Source organism: Rhipicephalus microplus, chromosome 7 (assembly GCF_043290135.1).
Source record: "Rhipicephalus microplus isolate Deutch F79 chromosome 7, USDA_Rmic, whole genome shotgun sequence".
NCBI classification, from domain to species: Eukaryota; Metazoa; Arthropoda; class Arachnida; order Ixodida; family Ixodidae; genus Rhipicephalus; species Rhipicephalus microplus.
This window is the reverse complement of record NC_134706.1, coordinates 160,132,687-160,153,050: the sequence shown is the minus strand read 5'-3', so window position 1 is coordinate 160,153,050 and position 20,364 is coordinate 160,132,687. Positions and strand designations below refer to the sequence as shown.

At 47.6% G+C, this 20,364-nt stretch overlaps 1 protein-coding gene across 3 annotated transcripts in view; it reads right to left on the bottom strand.

Annotated features, from left to right (window-relative positions):
• The window catches only part of LOC142767112 (putative sodium-dependent multivitamin transporter), a 239,775-nt gene that overhangs the window by 129,629 nt on the left and 89,782 nt on the right, over nt 1-20,364 (bottom strand). For 2 of the 3 annotated variants that reach the window (XM_075868338.1, XM_075868339.1), the window contains exon 4: nt 15,322-15,410. The exons of the other annotated variant lie outside the window; for it this stretch is intronic. In XM_075868338.1, the coding sequence (XP_075724453.1) occupies nt 15,322-15,410 (89 nt within the window). The remainder of the gene's footprint in view (nt 1-15,321; nt 15,411-20,364) is intronic. 3 annotated transcript variants of the gene reach the window in all.

The following is a 20,364-nucleotide window of genomic DNA, read 5'->3' as shown; positions in this document are numbered from 1 at the left end:
TGCCGTCGGCCTCCCGTACGGTCACTCGTCGAGTGCTCACCTGTCTTCACCGCCACGATGAGCTCCGGGCTGACGATATTCAGCTGAGACCCCATAGCTATTGGGAGTCGTAGAAAACACGTTGCGGGTTCTCGTAAAGAGCTTGGTTGTAGTATGTCACGCGCTGTAAGTGCACCAGCATGGGCTGGCGGGGCTTTCGCTATCGTCGGAACTCACTGAAAATTGGTCGCCATTACAGTTGGCTTTTCCGTCAGTCGTGTCGCAAGCAGCTTAGCTGCATATGTCGGCCGCGGTGGCGGATTCACGTTTGCGCGCTGCACTCGCTCGAGTTTGTGGAAAAGTGCCACATTACCGTCGATTTCTTCGCGCTAGCTCCAAACCAACTCGGCGCTGTTCGTGGCGGCGGCCAAGCGTACACTCGCTCTCCTGTTTGAAGTTTGCTGGCGGCAGACACTCCGCGTTCAGTGCCGTGCTTGGTCTCTCGTTCACTTGCTCGAGCTGAACGACGACGCTCGCTTAGGACTCGCCGACTTGTCAGCGGCATGGTGGGACGCGGAGTTGTGGCTGCGGCCGCCGTTACTAAGCTGTTGCCCTATGCGGATCGAAATCAGTCTTTGACGATGTGTGACATCAGGGTGAAATTATTAGCATGTCATATCTCACATATGTTTTCATTTCACCTTGCACGTATTTCGCAAATGCATCTGTATTCATCCTCTGTCACATGTGACTCACTAGTTTACATACTTATTGTGCAGCCGTGGGCACACACCATGCTGAAGACTGTGTCGCTGGCGTCTGCAATGTCTGTCATCCATCTCTTTCGACAGAGCAGCTTCAGAAGAACTGTGCGAGATGTGAAGGTAAAGTTATTTGTGTGTCATACTTTAACGCTTGTTTTTATATTACCGTGCACGTACTTGTCATATGCGTGCATCATCTTCTGTCACGTGTGTTAACTATTTTTACTATATTATTGTACGTGCAGCCATGGCAACACAACAGGCAGAAGGTTGCGTGCCCTGGCGTCTGCAATGCCTGTTATCTATCGCTTCCGTCAGAGGAGCTCCCCAAAGAGTGAACAAGTTCTGACAACGAGACTGGACTTGTACACTTCACCAATAATTCACTGAAAAGAATGGAGAAACTTCATGTGTATGTAGAAAAATAAAAGATTTCCATGTCTCATTTTTGTCTTTCTTTGTTGCCGTGGCTGCGAAAGGAGTTACACTTTGGTGGCTAACTGCTTTTTCGCGTGTTTTTTTTTCGGCGCAATTTGTTGCCTAGAGCGCGGAAAAAGAGGCGAAAAAGCATTAGGCCTGGCGGAAAATAAACACAAACAATGTTTGAACTGGGGACGAAAAGTCCATTCGATTGGAGTATTTGAGTGGATCAACCGTTCGCCCGACAAGGTGCAACTTTGAGGTGTAACGGTTGCCCGGTAACATGTGAAAGTGGGAATTAACAGTTGTTCGATAAGGTGCGATTGTGAGGTATAAATGTTAGTCCTTTGAGGTGAATCGTGGGACTAACGGTTACTCACTAAGGTGTATATGTGAGGACTAATTGTTAATCCCATGAGTTCGTCAGCGGGGACTAACTGGTAGACCCAGTGCCGTTAGTTCTTAAAGGGATTAATGGTTTTGGCAGCCCCAACAGTGTCCAAAAGGACGAACCACACACCCTTTTAACACCCTTTTGCCTTAGAGTGTATCAAACGTATGGTCGTAAATGGCTCTTGGTTATACCACGCCACATTCGATCAGATAGATGTCTGTGCCTATTTTCACGCCGACCCACAACATGCTCCGCTGGTGTGTTAAAACCATATCACCGGATCCACCAGCGTTACTACTGGCGTTGTATGTAAACCTTTGCAATAAAATACATTTGGTCCTGTTCGTGCGGCCAACGAAGAAGGACAGCGGCCCATTCACCAGAATTATTACAACATCTACCGTGTCCGGCAGCCCTTCCGACCGTGTTGGAATCAATCCATATGGTCCCCTACCGTACACTGCCGCTGGAAATCGATGAATCATTGGCGCCGTTGACCTTCTGACGAGGTATGCTGAAAAAGTTCTACTACCTACGGCTAATGCACGTGACGTGGCTAATTTGGTCTTGCGACGCTTCGTACTGCGTCACAAGGCACTACGTGAACTACGAAGTGATCGAGGGCGTGTCTTTTTATTCGAAGTTGTACAAAAACTCCTTCGGACATGCCGCACGGTGCACCGCACCTCTACAGCCTACCACCCGCAGACCAATGGTCTAACTGAGCGTTTCAACCAAACGCTAGGAGACATGCTCGGCATGTATGTCAATTATGACCCATCAAACTGGTATGTCATTCTCCCATTTGTGACTTATGCGTACAAAACAGCGACGCAGTCAACCACAGGCTTGTCACCTTTCCTTCTTCTATATGGGCGTGAGCCATGCTCCACCCCTAACATCATTTTGCCATATAATCCCGACGTCTCAGAGTTCAACCCTCTTTCTGAAATTGTGCACCACGCTGAAGAGTGTCGTCAGTTGGCGCGATCATTCGCCTCCGACGAGCAAGCGCTCAAATAATACCGCCACGATTGCGACCAGCAAGTCCCGACTTTTGCCGTGGGCTCACTCGTCTGGCTCCGACTGCCCTTCCACTCCCCAGGTCTGTCCTCCTAGTTTGCACCCCAGTTTTGACGATCCTCATCACGTCATAGAACATCGATCTCTTGTAACATACGTGATCGATCCGGTCACGCCATCTACAGACAGGCGACGCCTTGGTCGTGAGACTGTCCACGTGAGTCGTCTCAAGCCCTATCACGACCCGCTCCTACTTTCGTTACCTTGACTTGCCAGGATGGCTCTTCTTCGTCACCGGGGTATTGTAGAGAGGAAGAAGATTATGTGCCGCAGTGGGTCACGCCTTTAGTGAGAGGAACCAAGCGCGAGCGTTTGCCTCGAGCTCTGTGATTCCAGGGTTGGTGGCTGCCACTCGCTTCCTACACATAGACTTGCTGTGCAAGTACTACTTAAACCAATAAACCCCGTTTCACGAGTACTTTATTTACCTATATGCGATGCACAGAGCTCGGCGAACAAGATGGCGCCAGTTCATCAACAACCCGAAACCATCGTCATTTTTTGAAATAGAAAATAAACAAAGGTCTTTTTGTCATGGTTACTTGGCGACGACTACCCCTCTACACTTGATTGGTACAAATATTTGATTGATAGGTGGTGTCGAACGTCCCAAAATCACCTTATCATTATAAGAGACGCTTGATTGGTACAAAAATAGCATATATACATAAATACAGTCTTACATGGGTGAGAGCAAAAGTTCTCCTATGGGCAGAACAAACACGTAGATGCCACGCTCACTTTTAACTTTTGTCCACTCAGTATTCGTCACAAATCTTCGTTTCTTCGAAGTACTGTTTCAGCACTATCTTTGCTTTTCTGTTTGCTTTGGCTGGCCATGGACCTAGTATTTTATTCAACGCAAATGGCCGCTCGCGATCTAACTTATGCACTTCCTGTTCTATTCAATTTCGGTGTGCGTCGTGTTTCGGACAGTCGAGCAAAAGGTGACAGATATCCTCGTCGTCACGGCCGCATGAACATATTGACGATGTTGCACGCTGAATACGAAGTAGGAAGGGCTTTGTGTAAGCAGTTCTGAGTCGTAGGCGATGAAGCAGTGTGTCGATACGTTTTGGGAGGTCACTGTCTAATTGGTATTCAAGATTAGTAGTAACGGAATATAGGATCGATTCTTTTGTTCTGTCTGTGAACCAGGTAGACAGGTATAATTCACGTTTTGTTGTTCCTAAAATTTCAATTACATCATATTGAGACACCGGAATGAGGCACGTGTGCGTAGAATTATGAGTGCTTTTCACCTACTCATCCGCCATTTCATTTTCCTTAATTCCGCAGTGACTGGGAACCCGCTAAAATGCCACTGGTTGATTCGACTTCGTAGCTTGTGAGAGCGCTTTTAGTATAGTGTATACTATACGCACATCAATGTGTCTTGAAATGGCATTTTCCACACATGCCAGTGCTGCCAGAGAGCCTGTAATTACCAGCCATTTTCTTGGTGCCGTTGACAGTTTAATAGAGCTTACGGCTAGCAAGATCGCTACGAGCTCCGACGTTGTTGAAGAGGAGAGGTGGCCCAACCAACATGCACATTCTTCGCGCAAATGCGGAATTATGAATGCTGATGTCACTGTCTCTTTGATGACGGAGCCGTCAGTGTACATGTGAGTGTGTCCTTGGTACCTGTCAAACAGATGATGTGATGCCAACTGCTGTGCGGCAAAGGTTGGCACTTCATGTTTGCTGCGAAGTTCTTTTATGGACGTTTCAATAATGGTAGCTCAAGCAGCCATGGCGGGTAGTTTTGATCCAGTGGCCAATGTGTCGACACAGGAAGCCGGGAAATGTACTATTGGTCCACATGGTGTGTTTGCGCTCCAGCACGGTTTATGATTTTGGATATGAGCGGATGGGAAGGGTGTTGCGTGATTAGACGAAAGAGGTGCCGACATGTCTCCACATTTTTAATTACTATAAAGTTGGGTTTTCTTGACTTGGCTAGTGTCAGGGAACTTGATGTTGCCTGTGAAACCCCCAGACATATGCGTAAGCTTCGTGCTTTTACAGCTGAAGGCGGTGTTTTGACGTCTGAGAGGTGTCGTGGAGAACTGGCGCAGAGTAGGCAATTTTTGTCGGATTAGTTCACAATGAACGTGGAGTAAAGATGCTAATGTACTGCGCCATTTTGTTCCCGTGATGCGACGTATAAAATTTTTGGTGCAGTTTACTTGAGTTTCTAGATCAGCAATATGCTGGCTCCATCTGAGTGGCTATCTAAGGTAACGCCAAGAAAGCGATGCTTTCGATTGATTTCGATTCTCTGGCCATCCACAAGAAGCTTCAAGTTTTTCACTGTTTTTCTCGTGAATGGCAGAACTACAACTTTGGCGTGAAGAATCTGCATTCCTCGCTATTTTAGGTAATCACTTACTGCAATTAGACCTCGTTGAAGCCGATATTCGATCACTTCCAGTGATTTGTGATCTGTATGCATATGTCGTCTGCATACATGAATATGTTCAAGGCTTCGGGAAAGAAGACGACAGGCAAAAAAAGTAATGGGCCTGGCAGAAAATAAAGAAAAAAAACAACGTTTGAACTGGGGATAAAAAGTTTGTCCGATTGGAGTATTTGAGTGGATCAACCGTTCGTCCGGTGAGGTGCAACTGCGAGCACTTACGGTTGCCTGGTAAGGTGTAAATGTGGGGAATAACAGCTGCCCTACAAGAGCAAATGTGAGAACTAAATGTTAGTCCTTCGAATTGTGGGACTAACAGTTACACACTAAAGTGTGAAAGTGTGGGGACTAAATGTTAGTCCCTTGAGCTCGTCTGCGGGGAAGAACTGTTAGACCCGGTGCCGTCAGTCCTTAAAGGAATTAATGGTTGTGGCAGCCACATTAGTCTCCAAAAGGACGAACCACACACCCTTTTAACACCCTTTTGCCTTGGAGTTGCCTTAGAGTGTACGGCGAATATGTATTCTTGTAAACGTAGGGCCCAACGAGCGAGGTGTACTCTGGGATCCTTGAGTGAGGCCAGCTAGCAGAGTGCTTGGTGGTCGGTGACTACCCATAATGGACACCCGTATAAGTATGGGAGAAACTTGGCGACTGCCCACACAAGAGCCGAGGCACTCACACTCCATGATTGAATAGTTGCGCTCGGCGGTAGATAGCAGCTGGCTTGCATATGCCATAACACGGTCATGTCCGCGTCGGTGCTGCAATAGCATTGTTCCTATGCCGTGCTCACTAGCGTCAGTGCAAACCTCAGTTGAAGCTAATGGATCGAAATGAGCTAAAATCGGCGTGTTGGAAGGAGGGTCGTAAGCTGGGAAAAAGATGAGGCGTGACCTTCGCCCCACAAAAACGAGGCATCCTTCTTCAGGAGGTTTGTGAGTGTGCGTGCCATGGTTGCGAAGTCCTTAACAAAGCGTGGGAAATAGGAGCACGATCCCAAAAAACTGCGATCGTCCTTTGTGGACTTCGGAGCAGGAAAGTTCGTGACGGCGCGAAATTTCTCGTGATCCGGGCGGACTCCCGCGGCATCGATGAGGTGGCCAAGTAGAGTTATTTGACGACAAGGGAAGTGGCATATCGAAGAGTTCAATTGAAGTCCAGCTCAACAAAAAACTTCAAGAATCACCAATAAACGATCGAGAAGGGTGTCGAATGTGGGCGAGAAGACGATAATGACGTCTAAATAACATAACCAGGTTGACCATTTGAACCCATGGAGCATTGAGTCCATCATTTTTTCAAATGTGACCGGCACATTACAGAGACCCAAGGGCATAAATTTGAAATCATAAAGACCATCAGGAGTGACGAATGCGGTCTTCTCACGGTCCATCTCATCGACAGCAATCTGCCAATGGCCAGATCAGAGGTCGATAGAGGAAAAATACTTGGCGCCGTAAAGGCAGTCTAAGGCATCATTGATTCAAGGCAACGGGTAAACATCTTTCTTCGTAATTGCCCCGCCGTGGTGGTCTAGTGACTAAGGTACTCGGCTGCTGACCCGCAGGTCGCGGGTTTGAATCCCGGCTGCAGCGGCTGCATTTCCGATGGAGGCGGAAATGTTGTAGGACTGTGTGCTCAGATTTGGGTGCACGTTAAAGAACCTCAGGTGGTTGATATTTCCGGAGCCCTCCACTACGGCGTCTGCCATAATCATATGGTAGTTTTGGGAGGTTAAACTTCACAAATCAATCAATCAATCAATCTTTCTTCGTAATTTTGTTGAGATGCCGATAATCTACACAAAATCGCCACGCTCCATCCTTCTTTCTGATCAGGACGACAGGAGAAGCCCAGGGGCTACACGAGGGCTCGATTACGTCTTTTGCAAGCATTTTTTCGACTTTCTGCTATATGACTGTAATTTTGCACGCGGAAATACGATATGATCGTTGGTGATTGGAACTCGCGTCACCGGTATTTATTTGATGAGTAACGACACTAGCTCAGCTTAGGACGTGCTGGCAAAGTCGAAAATGCACGATACGACTACAGGACGCGACGGAGGGCTTCCGCTTAATCAGAAGTGAGGTGTGATTGTACCATGCGGTCAACGTCGACGCCCGATGAACGGGATTTAGTTGCATCATAGTCTGAGCTGCAGCAATCATCCACTGGGCTCAACCGTATTATCTTGTAGGGCAGTAATTTCTGCAAGCGAGATACCTTCGGGAAATATTTGGGCAGTGAGGACAGAATTGACAATAGGAAGGCATGTGCAGTTTCTAAGAAATGTCAAAATCGAGTGCGGAAAAGTGACGCAACACGTAAGCATCATGTAATGATTTGGTGCAACCTTGCAATCGCCATCAGGTACAGGTGGCGTAGAGTAGAAGTCGATGTGTGTAACACAGTTTGGTAGAAAGCGTACGTAAACGATGCAGCAAGGGGTTTTGGGGTGGGTAGGTTGGATCGGAAAGTAGAGGCATCTAAAGGTCAAGACAGCCAGCTGAACAGTTTATAAGGGCAGAGTGAGTGGTTAGAAAGTCCATATCTAGAATTATATTATGAGGGCAATTTGCGATAATGGTAAGAAGAACAGCGGTGCTTCTATCAGCAATAGTCACATGGGCAGAGCACATGCCAATAATTGCGGCTGTTCCCCCGTCGGCGACTTGAACAGGTCAGTTCAAGGTGGGGGTGACAACATTCTTAAGTCGGCGACGAAAAGGAGCACTCATGGTGGACACATGCGCGCCGGTATCGATCAACGCGTGCACAGGTACATTGTCTACAGTAACGCTCAAAATATTTCGGGTGGTCAGTAACGCTACTTGAGTATTTCTTGCAGAGGTTGTCGTCAATGAAGCTCCACCTCCAGTAGCTGCACCGCCTAGATTTCCGAATGAGGGCGCTGCGAATAGGTCAGAGACACAGTATTGCGTTGTGGGGGCGAACGAGATTGACGGCGAGCAGGTGATTGTGAGCGGGCGTAGCGAGGTCTTGGAAGAGGTGCCGCAGAATCAGAGAATGTGATCGGCATAAGGAAATCAATGTCAAATACTGAGGGCAACTGCTGAACAAAAGTGGCCTAAGGGGAGGGGGGAGGCCCACAGTGTGCCGGATGAGCCCAGTGATGGCAGCAGTGGCGAGTGCTATGACCGGCGTGTCGGCCATTGAAGCATATGGGCTTGTCGTCCAGTGTACGCCAATCGGACAAATTGCGTTGTCGAGAGTAGTTGGAACCAAAGCGAGGAGCAGAGGTTCGACGATAAAAAGGCTCAGCAGAACAGACTGCTTGAACAGAATGTAGGCCGACGTTCGATAATTCTTGACAAATGACGGCTTGTATCAGTGCGACTGTGGTCGGTGAAGCATCAGATGTTGGGAATGGAGTGACTACGGGTTGGGCTGCCAGGACTTTGTGACCAATAATGCGCGTGAGGTTGTCACATTGAGCAACCCGTTGAAATGCGTCATCGCCTGAGGAAGTAGCCACTGTATTCGGAAGGCTGTTGAGGGTAAGAGGTTGGTGATGGCATCCCACCGCTGCTACCAGTTTCTTTGGAGCAGCTGGCTCCCCGCCGTCGTCCACATAGCCGATCTTCGCCAGTGAGGGGACGCGTTCGTAAGAGAGATAGAACGAAGGTTTATTTACAAGATAGTTGAAAGATGGAATTGTACAGAGATTCAGCTGTCTACAAAAAATTCAGCCCATGATTCAGCTCTTATTTACAAAATGCCTTCGAGTTTTATAGCCCGCCATCTCCCTACATGGAGGTACTAATAAAGCGGTGCCCACTCTTACCACAAATCAGGTGACGAAGTCTCAGTGGTCCATACACCACAAAGGGAGCAGATACTGCACCACTCAGCTGGACGAAATGGTCCAAAGGTAGCACGAGCGCACCACACAATGACGCACCCAGCCCACGCCTTGAAGGCACCACAGGGCGAGGAGGTAGAGTCCAGAGAGGGAAAGTTGAGCTCTTCCAGAGAGATGGCCGCTGACACGAACGTCAGCAGCGGTAAATGGCTGCTTTCAGCTACAGGCTTCCGAAATATTCTCGAACATGGCAGTCCAAATGCTCGATCCCTGAGAACGGCTTCTTCGACGTCTTCCCACGCTTCCGGACTGACGGTGCTTTTGTGAGGATTTCGCGTCGGCGACGACAGCCGAGTCGAGAAGTTTACTCCAAGAGAACCTCCACAGTGGCGCCATCCCACGCTGTTAGAATACGTTCAACAAAAGGTTTGTCTCGCGAAGCTTTCAGTGTGACCTGACGACTACCTGGAACATCTACAGGACAGCGTCTTGAAAACTGGGCGCCGATAGGGTTTAAAGCATCCTAGCAGACCACCTTACGCACAACGGCGTTTGCCCAGACAAATCGCCGGGCCAAACGTAACAGCTCCTCCACCGCCCAGAAAATCTCGTCTGGCCAGCACTTTCAACCGCTGGGCACGAAGAGAATCGCTGATGACGAGATCGATGGCCTGATTTGAAACCTCCAGCTGCAAACTTGCAACCATCTCCCAAACCACCTCACAATGACTGACAAAAGCAAAACGAATTACACAACAGAATACCATGCCACAGTCAAGTGCATCGGACTCACTTAGAACCGTCCAGGCTTCTCAACAAAAAAACAAATTAAAAACTCGTACGCTAAATGTTTGGCACAATTTCGTGCCCTCAAAGTTACAACCGTCAAGGATGTGGAGATGTCTAGTGAAAATGGAGCACTTTGCCATGCATGAAAAGCACACAAAGGCAAATGCAGTTTTGCCCCCGATAACCATGATCACACTCTTTCAAAACTAGCTTTCTTCTGCCATTCACCATACTAAAGTGTAACTTAGGACAAACTTCATAAAACACAACAAACTAAATGGTTTTTACGTGACTGCTGCCAAGTCCGATAAACGAGGTATCTGTGCGCATTCTTCATTCTCTCAATACACATTTAAAACGTATAGTAGTGAGTACCCACTCTATAGGACACCTAGACGCCAATAAAAACTTTGTCACAACAGATCAAACTGCGTCTTATAACTACCTGAAACATATCACTAACCTGAACGTTCGGTAAAACACAACTCTCAGCTCAAGAGATCACCTGATCTTTGAGCACACACTAAAATGTCAAAACGAAATTAAACTCGTGTATTAACGCGTTCATTTGCTGAATGTAGCTTCATGTCAGCCCATGATTTTAAAGAACGTACAGGACTTTGCTATGCTCCTTATCATGACATCATACTCTCATCTAAAGAGCGCTAGCATACAAATATGCACCGAACAATAGGCAATATCCCTATAGCCTAGGCACCACTAAACACGAATCTGAACGTAAATGCTCACAAAGAACAAAACGCAGCGAAAAATAACGCTAGGTGCCATATACGTCATGAGCAGTTAACAAACATGCGTAAGTTTGGCGCTAAAAACTCTGCACCAAATGTTTTTGCAACATGAGCGTTTCGAACATCACCTCTAAAAACATTCCTTTACGATGCTCCTTTACTCTCTCAAGATAGTTTAACCTTTGCGCTACACCAAAAGGCTCGAAGCTCTCAGGTTTCGGCTCTGCTCGACAACGCTACTATGCTTTCCTAGCTAGCAGAGCGTACAAATCTTCATTCGAGACATACATGCTCTTATCTCGAAGAAAACTAATTTCACGCAGTCCGCTGACTGATGCGTGTCACTACTTGAGCATAACGCTTAACAATTTAACTGAAAAACCTTACAACGCTTACAAAAAAATCTACAAGAGAAAAAACTGTATCTAAACAAAGTAGCCGTGAAGATGACATGGAATACTACTTTAAAACCAAAAATGAACAAAAAAACACGCTTCCAAGAAAACTCCTGTGTCCCACTCTCCAGCTTTCAGCTGTCCCCCATTCTTCTGTCGTACCCGCAAGGGTAGTGGTCTTGGTGGATTTCGAGAACGTGCGAGACTACACGGTGTACGTGCTACCAGCTGAAATGCAGCGTTATGCCTCATTCGCGATTTCAGCCGACTTCTGTCAATCTGGTGGAGGGAACCCGAGCAATGCGTGGAAAAGAGTGGCCATGCCCCTTTGGGGCTCGCTTTTGTGTGGTGCTCAGCATCTATGGCCTTTCTTCTAGGACCCCTATGAAACTCCTTTTGCCACAAAGCTTTAATCTCCGGCGTGCATTCCGTCGCGAGGATGCGCGCTGTGGCCTACCCTTTCGCTGCTGGCGCTATACTTCACGCCACAAAGTCCTCCTTGTTGAACTGGCCGATGAGCTACCCTCCTTTGTTTCTCCCGAGTTCTTGCCTCCTCCTTTTTGCTTTCGCTTTGTCGCGCGCGTACGCTTCACTCTTTTACGGCGACGTTTGTGACCGACTTTTTCCTCACTACTAGGTAGTTTGCCATGGGTTGCGTCATTGGTGAAATTACAACTCAAGGACGCTTCTACAGAGCCTTCCGTAACACTTCGGTGCTTCGATTTCTATGCACTCTTGCCATGTCGGGCCGCCTAATCGGTGGTAACTCTGTACTCACGCACTTCTTGAAATTTACTGTGGATAGAACAACGGGAGTAAAAACACCTTCCGCGTGATTGCATTCGCCAAGATACTGCCCTCCTTTTTTCTTTTCGTGCGGCGACACGGACCCATGCAAAGCAGTTTTGACGGCGATGCAAAACTCCTTGTTGTGCTTGCTACGACCACAAGTTTCAAGCCTTCTTTTGCCCCTGTAGTGCTGTCTGTCTCTCTCGCAGCTTTCCGGCGTCTCTCACGACTGCACCTCTTTTTGCGACTTGTTTCGGAGCTTCGGGCTCGCATCTCAAACTCGTCGCTGACACAAACGTCAGCAGTGGTTCATGGCTGCTTTCAGCTGCAAACTTCCAAAATTCTTTCGAACATGTCAGTCCAAACGCTCGATCCCTGAGAACGGCTTCTTCGACGTCTTCCCACGCTTCCGGATTGACGGTGCCTTAGTGACAATTTCGTGTCGGTGACGACACCCGAGTCAAGAGGTTGACTCCATGAGAACAACCACAGTGGTGCCGTCTCACGCAGTTCGAATTCGTTCAACAAAATGGTTGTCTCGCGAAGCTTTTGTTGTGACCCGACACTACGCGGAGCATCTACAGGACAGCGTCTTGCAGACTGGGCGCTGATGGGGTTGAAAGCAACCTAGCAGACCTGCTTTGGCACCATGGTGTCTGCCCAGAAAAATTGCCGGGCCAAATGTAACACAGCGTAAGATGCCGTATGTGACGCAGCAGGTTTTAGCCGGTTCTAGATGGTGGCATTCTGTCAGGATTGTGTCGATGCTCGTAGCTTCAGTAAAAACCAGCAGGTTGGAGGCATCGTTAGCAAATCCTATGAGGACACGAATAACTTTTTCGTCTTCTGATATGTCTTGTTCGACCTTCCTACAAAGCGCCAAGACGTCAAGAATGTATGAAACGTACGATTCAGTAGACGTCTGGGCACGAGGGGCGTGAGTCTTCTTGGCTGCGAGCTGACGACCAGATGAATCGCCAAGAAGATCACGGATCTTCGTTTTGAATAAATCCCAGCTCATGATTTCGGCTTCATTTGTTTCTAACGATTTACGCGGCGTGCCGTCGAAGTAGAACAAAACATTCGAGAGCATGAGCGTGCGATTCCAGCGATAAGTAGCACTGATGCGCTCGTACCGGTGCAGCCAGGAGCCAACGTCGATGGTACCGTCAGCGGAGACAGTGCCAGGATCCCGCAGGGGTGGCAAGGTGACGTAGGTTGCCCCGCTGCCGTGATTTAGTGGCTAAGGTACTCGGCTGCTGACCCGAAGGTCACGGGATCGAATCCCGGCTGTGGCAGCTGCGTTTCCGACGGAGGAGGAAATGTTGTAGGCCCATGTGCTTAGATTTGGGTGCACGTACACGAACCCCAGGCAGTCGAAATTTTCGCAGCCCTCCGCTACAGCGTCTCTCATTATCATATAGTGGTTTTGGGACGTTGAATCTCACATGTCAATTAATCAGGGTGACGCAGGTTGTCGACTTAACTAGAGAGGCCAGGGGTTATGAGGTACTGACAGTTGAGGTAGCCGAATAGTCCCCGGTGTTGCGACCGCTGCACGTCTCCATCGAGGTACAGGAGTCGTCCACCTCCACCAATAGTCTTACGAGTATTTTTAATAAACTAGATACAATGCACAAAGCTCGGGGAACAAGATTGCGCCAGTTCATCAACAACCAGCAACCGTCGTCGACTTTCTCTTTCATGCAACAAGGCTGGGGCGGCTGTTTTGTATCAATATCTTTGCCGATGTGACCCACTAGCAGGATGCTTTTCGCTGGCACGACTCCGCGTGTAAAGAACACCCACAGGATCATCACCGAACCGAAAGTCAAGCCCTCTTCACTCAAAGGCACCGTGAGTCCACAAATGTCATAGCAAAAATTCGTTTGGTTTCCCTTGCATAGTTTTGAGAACGGCTGTGGTTAATGTTTGATTTAGGTAATAGTCCGATGCGCGCGATACAGTGTCTTCAGAAAATTTGGCTCGGCCGCGAGTGCTTCCTTGTTGTAATAGAGCAGAAGTGTCACCGAGAGTGGGCTCGGGTGCGTCATTATCTAAGGGGGCTGCAGCCACTAAACAATAATAGACATTATACATCAATGTCCAATCAAGATTCAGCTATTTGTCTGAAGACACGCTTCCGTTTCTTGTGTTAAACGAATTCCTATATCAAAGGGATCGCTTTTTTTGAAGATTTAGCCATCTTAATTATAATTCATAGGCTTATTAACACCACGGCAATTAAAGGTGCTGAAGCCATTTTTTCTCTCAAATACTCTGCACGCCATTATGATTTCGCATGCCCCTGCCCTGGTGGTCTAGTGGCTAAGGTACTTGGCTGGTGACGCGCAGGTTGCGGGATCGAATCCCAGTTGTGGCAGCTGCATTTCCGATGGAAGCAGAAATGCTGTAGGCCTGTGTGCTCAGATATTGGTGCACTGTAAATAACTCCAGGAGGTCGAAATTTCCGGAGGCCTTCACTACGGCATCTCTGATAATCATATCGTGGTTTTGGGACGTTAAACTCCACATATAAATCAATCATCAATACTGATGTCGCGGGTATCGAGACACTTTCCTTGTGTTGAATACAATGCCTTCATAAAGTTCTTTCAACCATGAACTATGGTTAGTTTGCAATAGATGAATAGACTACAGAAATTAGGCACAGATTGCGAAGGTTGAAAGCCTGGCTACAGGAAATGCCATCTGACGTGTGATGTACAAAAGTGACCCACGAGTTTTAAGTTTGTCCTGTCACAGGGTACTTGGTTATAGTCTTTTGTGCCTCCGAATGTTTCGTCAATAGTGCCGCATGTACAGCAATTGTGCCAGTTATACGCGTGTTTTATTTATCTGTACTAAAAAAAGCAATTGGTTGATGGATATGTGGAGTTTAACGTCCCGAAACTACCTATTGTATGAGAGACTCCGTAGTGGAGGTATTCAAAAATTTTGACTACCTGGGCTTCTTTAGAGTGCACCGAAATACGAGCACATAGGCATACAGCATTTTGGCCTCCATCAAAAGTGCAGGCGCCGAAGCTGTAAAAAAGCAAACTTTCTTAATTCTGTAATTTTTGTGTTTCGTGGGTGGCTGTTTGTGGCGTGGATTGCTCATCAAATATATATTGTAATGGTCACACAGCAGCTGGAATATCATATCAGGCTATTAGCCAGGCTGACATCTACAACCCTTCATCCCCTTGTTTCTAAAGAATAATGAAATGATTAGCGTTTCTTATGGTCAAGTTCTCTTCTCTTATTTCCGCATCATAATTTAACCTTGTGCCACGTATGCTTCCTAAACCAGTGTTGAGGTTCTGTCTCGTGCAAGAATCTTGTCGTGTTCTGCTGTTCTGAAAAAATGAATGTCATGTTCGTTGAATAACCGTGTCAGTGTCATTACCGAGCCTACCGATTGTTCACATAACTTGCGTATTTCGAATGGTCATTTCTGTGTTTCAATGCTAGAGAGACCGCAGTGCAAAGGTATTGATTATTGCTCAGGACCATCAAAGTCACAGGGCCCGGTAACACAATTTCACAGGTTTGCTCATGTCAGGCAGAAGCTATAGGATGTTATCTTTAAATGGTCAAGTGAACTAGGACACTTTTTCATATGGTTCGAAAAAACGTACTTGTGCCTACATCTGCGTCTTCTCAGTATCGAAATGCGGATACACTAACCCACACACTCACCTCGTAGACGCGCCTACAAGGCCAGCCAAGAATACGCCACGCAGCATTGTGACGTCAGAAAGACGCTCTTTCACGAAGTACGGAACAACCTACGAAATAATGCAGCAAAAACAAAAGAAATTATGCGTTATTTCTTTGGGAAAGTCGACAAACGAGAAGGACAGTTATGACGTAGAAATTTTCTCTTTCAAAACATGAAAAGATAGAACTTCAATTAAAAAACAACTCCAGGTAGGTATATTGCTAGAACTAAGTAGTTACGGTGCCAAATGTTACGAAACAAAATCTAACCAAACGCCTTTGTCCGATTGTTCTCCTCCTCGAGTCCGCAGTGCTCACTGCTAAAATACCCACTTTTCTGTACAAGTAAAGCTTGTGAAGATTGCCTCGCAAGAATAGTTCACCGAGTAGGTGGTCTGTTTGAGAATTCGCAAACTCAGGCTGGGAAGATGAATTGCTTGGCAACAAAAGGGAGGTGGTATTGAAGGGTCATTGCAAGTATAAAAGTGTGCGTAGATGAGAAAAAAAGGCGAAGCTTACTGTGAATCATGATTGATTGGTTTGTAGGGTTTAACGTCCCAAAACCACGATATAATTATGAGAGACGCCGTAGTGAAGGGCTCCGGAAATTTTGACCACCTGGGGTTCTTTAACGTGCACCCAAATCTGAGCACACGGGCCTACAACATTTCCGCCTCCATGGGAAATGCAGCCGCCGCAGCCAGGATTCGAACCCGCGCCCCGCGGGTCAGCAGCCGAGTACCTTAGCCACTAGACCACCGCGGCGGGGCGCTGAATCATGCAAGGCTTGACACAGCGAAACTAGAGGATTTTTTAGACTAATATGTTTCCTTCTAGGCTATTTCTATGCGATCGCTGAACTTTATATAGGTTACGGTAGGTCCTTATTCTTTCGATCCTCAGCGCTTAGAGGTTCGAGTTTGAAAGTCCCACCTCTTATCACGAGGTAACGTGAGACGCGATTCGCAGGATACAAGCCAGCTACGCTGAAAACAGGAACCTATTTGAAACCACCACTTAACACAGTCCAAACTAGCCTTTCAGAGCGGCAAAACACACCAGTAAAAACTCCCAAGCATTTCCCCGAGGGTGAACATGGTTAAGTGCGAATACACGGAGTGATGCTATGAGGGGTGTTTATTATTTCGCACTATTATATTTATTAATCACACTATGATGCCTTTATGGTGTAATGGTTCCTGGTAATCGCAATTTGATCACACGGGGGAGTTTACGTTAATTCACTGGCGAATGCCAACGGATTTTAACTTTACTCCCCCTCACGACCCGCTCTCGACGGGAGACTGAGAGAGAAGGCGGGCGCGCGAGAGAGAGGGGTGCGCGCGCAGCTGCAGCGAGCGAGGAGAACGGAGGAGCGAGCGAAGGGAGAGGGGGTATAAGGCACGTTACTGACACCGATATCAGCGTCGCGTCCGTGGCTTATTCGGTAGAGCATCGCGCTGCGGCCCGCCAAGTCCTCTTTCTTTTAATTATAGAGAGAAGACTGCGGACGCCGCCGACGGCGGTGGATGGTTTGGGGTCGCTTATAAAGTGTATTCACATTTAAAAAGCACAAAAGGACTAAAACTCGGTTTGAACCAACCCCGCAGACTGGTGTTCTGTGTAACGTACAACGCGACACACAATGGCAGGACAGCCGGCGTGAAACATAGCGCCTCGAAAGCAAACTGACACGCAACCCTCAATCGATTACGAGCCATTAACTGGCCGTAGCGGACGCCCCAAACTGGTACAGGCTTTGCTCCGGAGCACGCACGAAGCAAAACCATTCCGCCTAGCGCGACCATCAACCGATCCCATCGCTGTCCTCGCACCCAAAAGCCGGTGGGCTTGTCTTACCTTATCGGCTAGCTCTTTTACCGTCCCTTGTGGCTTTTTTAACGCTGATTCTCGTCCCACTCAAGAGCAATCAATGCGTGTTTCCATCGATCTGCTTCCCACTTCCGTGCTGTAGATAAGCGCTCATCGGCCGAACACTCCCTACCCCCTACACACAAAAATGAACACTCCACCGAGAGTCATAGTGCATAGAATACAAAAGGCAATAATGAACACCACATGAAAATATAAAAAAGTACACTGAGAAGCAGTCCCTCATTAGTCTACACAATTTGTCCGGCAGCACAAGATTTCTTAATTAGTCACATGTCCTTGTCTGCGCAGTTGATCAGGCAGCACAACACGTAAGCATTTATCGCATGTCTTTGTCCATACTTTGGCTTCAGTTTCTCATTTTTTTTATTGTGGAATAGTTGCCTTCTGCAATGAACAGCAACTGGCTAGCATTGACACTAACTCTTTCTTCTCGGTAAGTCTTCTGAACCAAGATGGTTCGAATTTCTAAGCGGCTTGGACTCTCATATCGGCGTATTCTGCGAAATGCGCAGGTATCGCAGTTGAACGCAGGCTTGTTCTAGTTCCTGAAATGCTTCATCTTGCACCGTTTCCCGACGTAATTCAACGTCAGTCTTTGTGAGCTGCGTTAGTGGCTCGATAATTAATCAGATGTCCTTCACGATGCATCTGTAAGAGGTGCACAAGCCGAGAAATCGGTTCTTGGCTGTGATAAGTGAAGTGCGCGTTTTAAAAGTGCGCCAATCGGTCAGCTTGACTCAAAGAAAAAAAACAACGGCACGCTGAAGCATACGAGTGAGAGACCATGCTGATCCAATGAGAATCCTTCTCACGGATTTAAAACCGGAACGCAGGGGTTACAACGGAAAGAAAAAAAATGGCCCCGAATCTGCATGTTTCTGCAAAGTCGTCAAAAGCCCCGCCGCGGTGGTGTAGGGGCTAAGGTACTCGGCTGCTGACTCGCAGGGCGCGGGTTCGTATCCCGGCTGCGGCGGCTGCATTTCCGATGGAGGCGGAAATGTTGTAGGCCCGTGTACTCAGATTTGGGTGCACGCTAAAGAACCCCAGGTGGTCGAAATTTCCGGAGCCCTCCACTACGGCGTCTCTCATAATCATATAGTGGTCCTGGGACGTTAAACCCCACATATCAATCAATCAAATTCATCAAAGACGATAGTCTAGCATTTGGAGAGAGTGAACAAGACATTTATTTGATGTTCCGCGCAAAAACTAATTGGTGAGTGGTATTCTGGAGGCACTGCGTTAAAGTGCCTTGAGCGTGCAGCGGAGGTGAACGAGCGCATCAAGTCACGTCTCAAGTGAGACATGAGCGCCATCTGGCAGTTTTCTTAAAAAACAAAGCGCGTGGTGGCTCTGAGATGGGTGGGCGCGCCCATCTGAGTGGTGATCAGATGTAGAACGCAAGGCGACGGGTAGGTGCCACCGCCGTCTCGTCTTAGCAAAGCGTTGGAAACACTCCCCGTTCCTTGCAAGCGTTGCATAGTCAGTGCAGCATGGTAAGCGCTACGGTCCTTGAATTTACCTATGTATGCCTTTTCTAGTAAAAGACGCACGTGCAGAATATCTGCGTGTTGTTATGGTGCCCCATACAAGCGAAATATTTGCATTTTAATTAACAATCGCACAAGCATGAAGGCTAAATCTTGAGCAACATTGGTGGGTGCTGCGGAGGGAGTCGGCCATTTCAAGTACCCGGTGCCGTTAGGAGTGCACAAACAGACAAATGTACAGACTGACTGACAGATAAAAATGTTTGCGTCGAAGGTCTTCAAGAAAGACTCTCGTCTTTAAAAAGACGTAGCGGAAGAAATGTGTCCATGGTGCGGGAGTGGCAGCCAGTGTAGTGCCCGTGTAACGGGCACGGTGGGCTCCTATCTGGGCGCGCGTACCCAACCTTTTTCCCAGCATCTGGCGTTGTCCATAGAAAACCAGTGCCTCCTAGATAAACCACCGTCTTTGCCTGGCGAACGCTGACAAGGCGTCTGTCTGTTGATCTCGACTCGCCAAGTAACACCATCTAAAATCTCTTCAGGCCTCTTCAGATTCTCATTTCACCGCGTGCTACTTCACCCAGATGGGCCAACGGGAGAACTGGAAAAGCGTCTGGCTACACTGACTCTACGTCTGTTCTCAGTGCGCTTGCCCGGACAAGCCTGTGCAAGTGCGCCAAGCTGCTGTGCAATTTCTGTTCTTTGTTGGCTGTATTCGCGCTAAATTCGGGGTTCTTCGTGTACGGGTGAGCAATATTTTCTTAGGCGTACACGTGTTGATGCGCGATGTGATTTTTTGTGTGAATTGGCAAGCATCGCAATTACTGCAAGTTCGTGCAACACGGGCCATTGTTGTGTTCCTGGGTGCCACGGAAACTGTCATAATGTGCCCGAATTGCACGTCTATTCGTTTCCAAGGGATGACGCGCAGAAAGAAGAAAGATTGATTGATTGATATGTGGGATTTAACGACCCAAAAACACCATTTCATTATGAGAGACGCCGTAGTGGAGTGCTCCGGAAATTTCGACCACCTGGGGTTCTTTAAAGTGCACCCAAACCTGAGCACACTACATTTCCACCTCCATCAGAAACGTAACCACTGCTGCCGGGATTCTGACCCGCGACCTGCGGGTCAGCAGCCGAGTACCTTAGCCCCTAGACCACCGCAGCGGGGCAGAAACAAGAGAGGCTTCGAGGTATCCCACGGAAGGATTTCACGCCAACAGTGCATTCGAAGGTGAAGAATTCTCACATTGCTTTATCGTCTGCGTGAATCATCGTTCTTAGCAGCAACATCTGTAATTATCTAAAGGGAACACTTTTTTCGTACGCAATGAGAATACTTCAACACAACGATGTATAGGCATGCATTTCTTGTGAATATTCACTGATCAGTGTGGTGCGTTTGTAAACGAACAGTGCTAAGAAACATATCGCTCTCACAGTATAATTATTTAAAGAACTTCTATTTTGTTCTCACTTCCATAAGAATATGCCTGGTTTGGTCTATGTGTTTGTTTTCTATGGGTTGATGTGTGCAACCCCCCTACGAGGTTAAGCGTGTTATGAAGAAGTTTTATTGTGGCAATAAAAATGACATTCCCAAGATGCAATACAAGAAACAAAGTAAAAG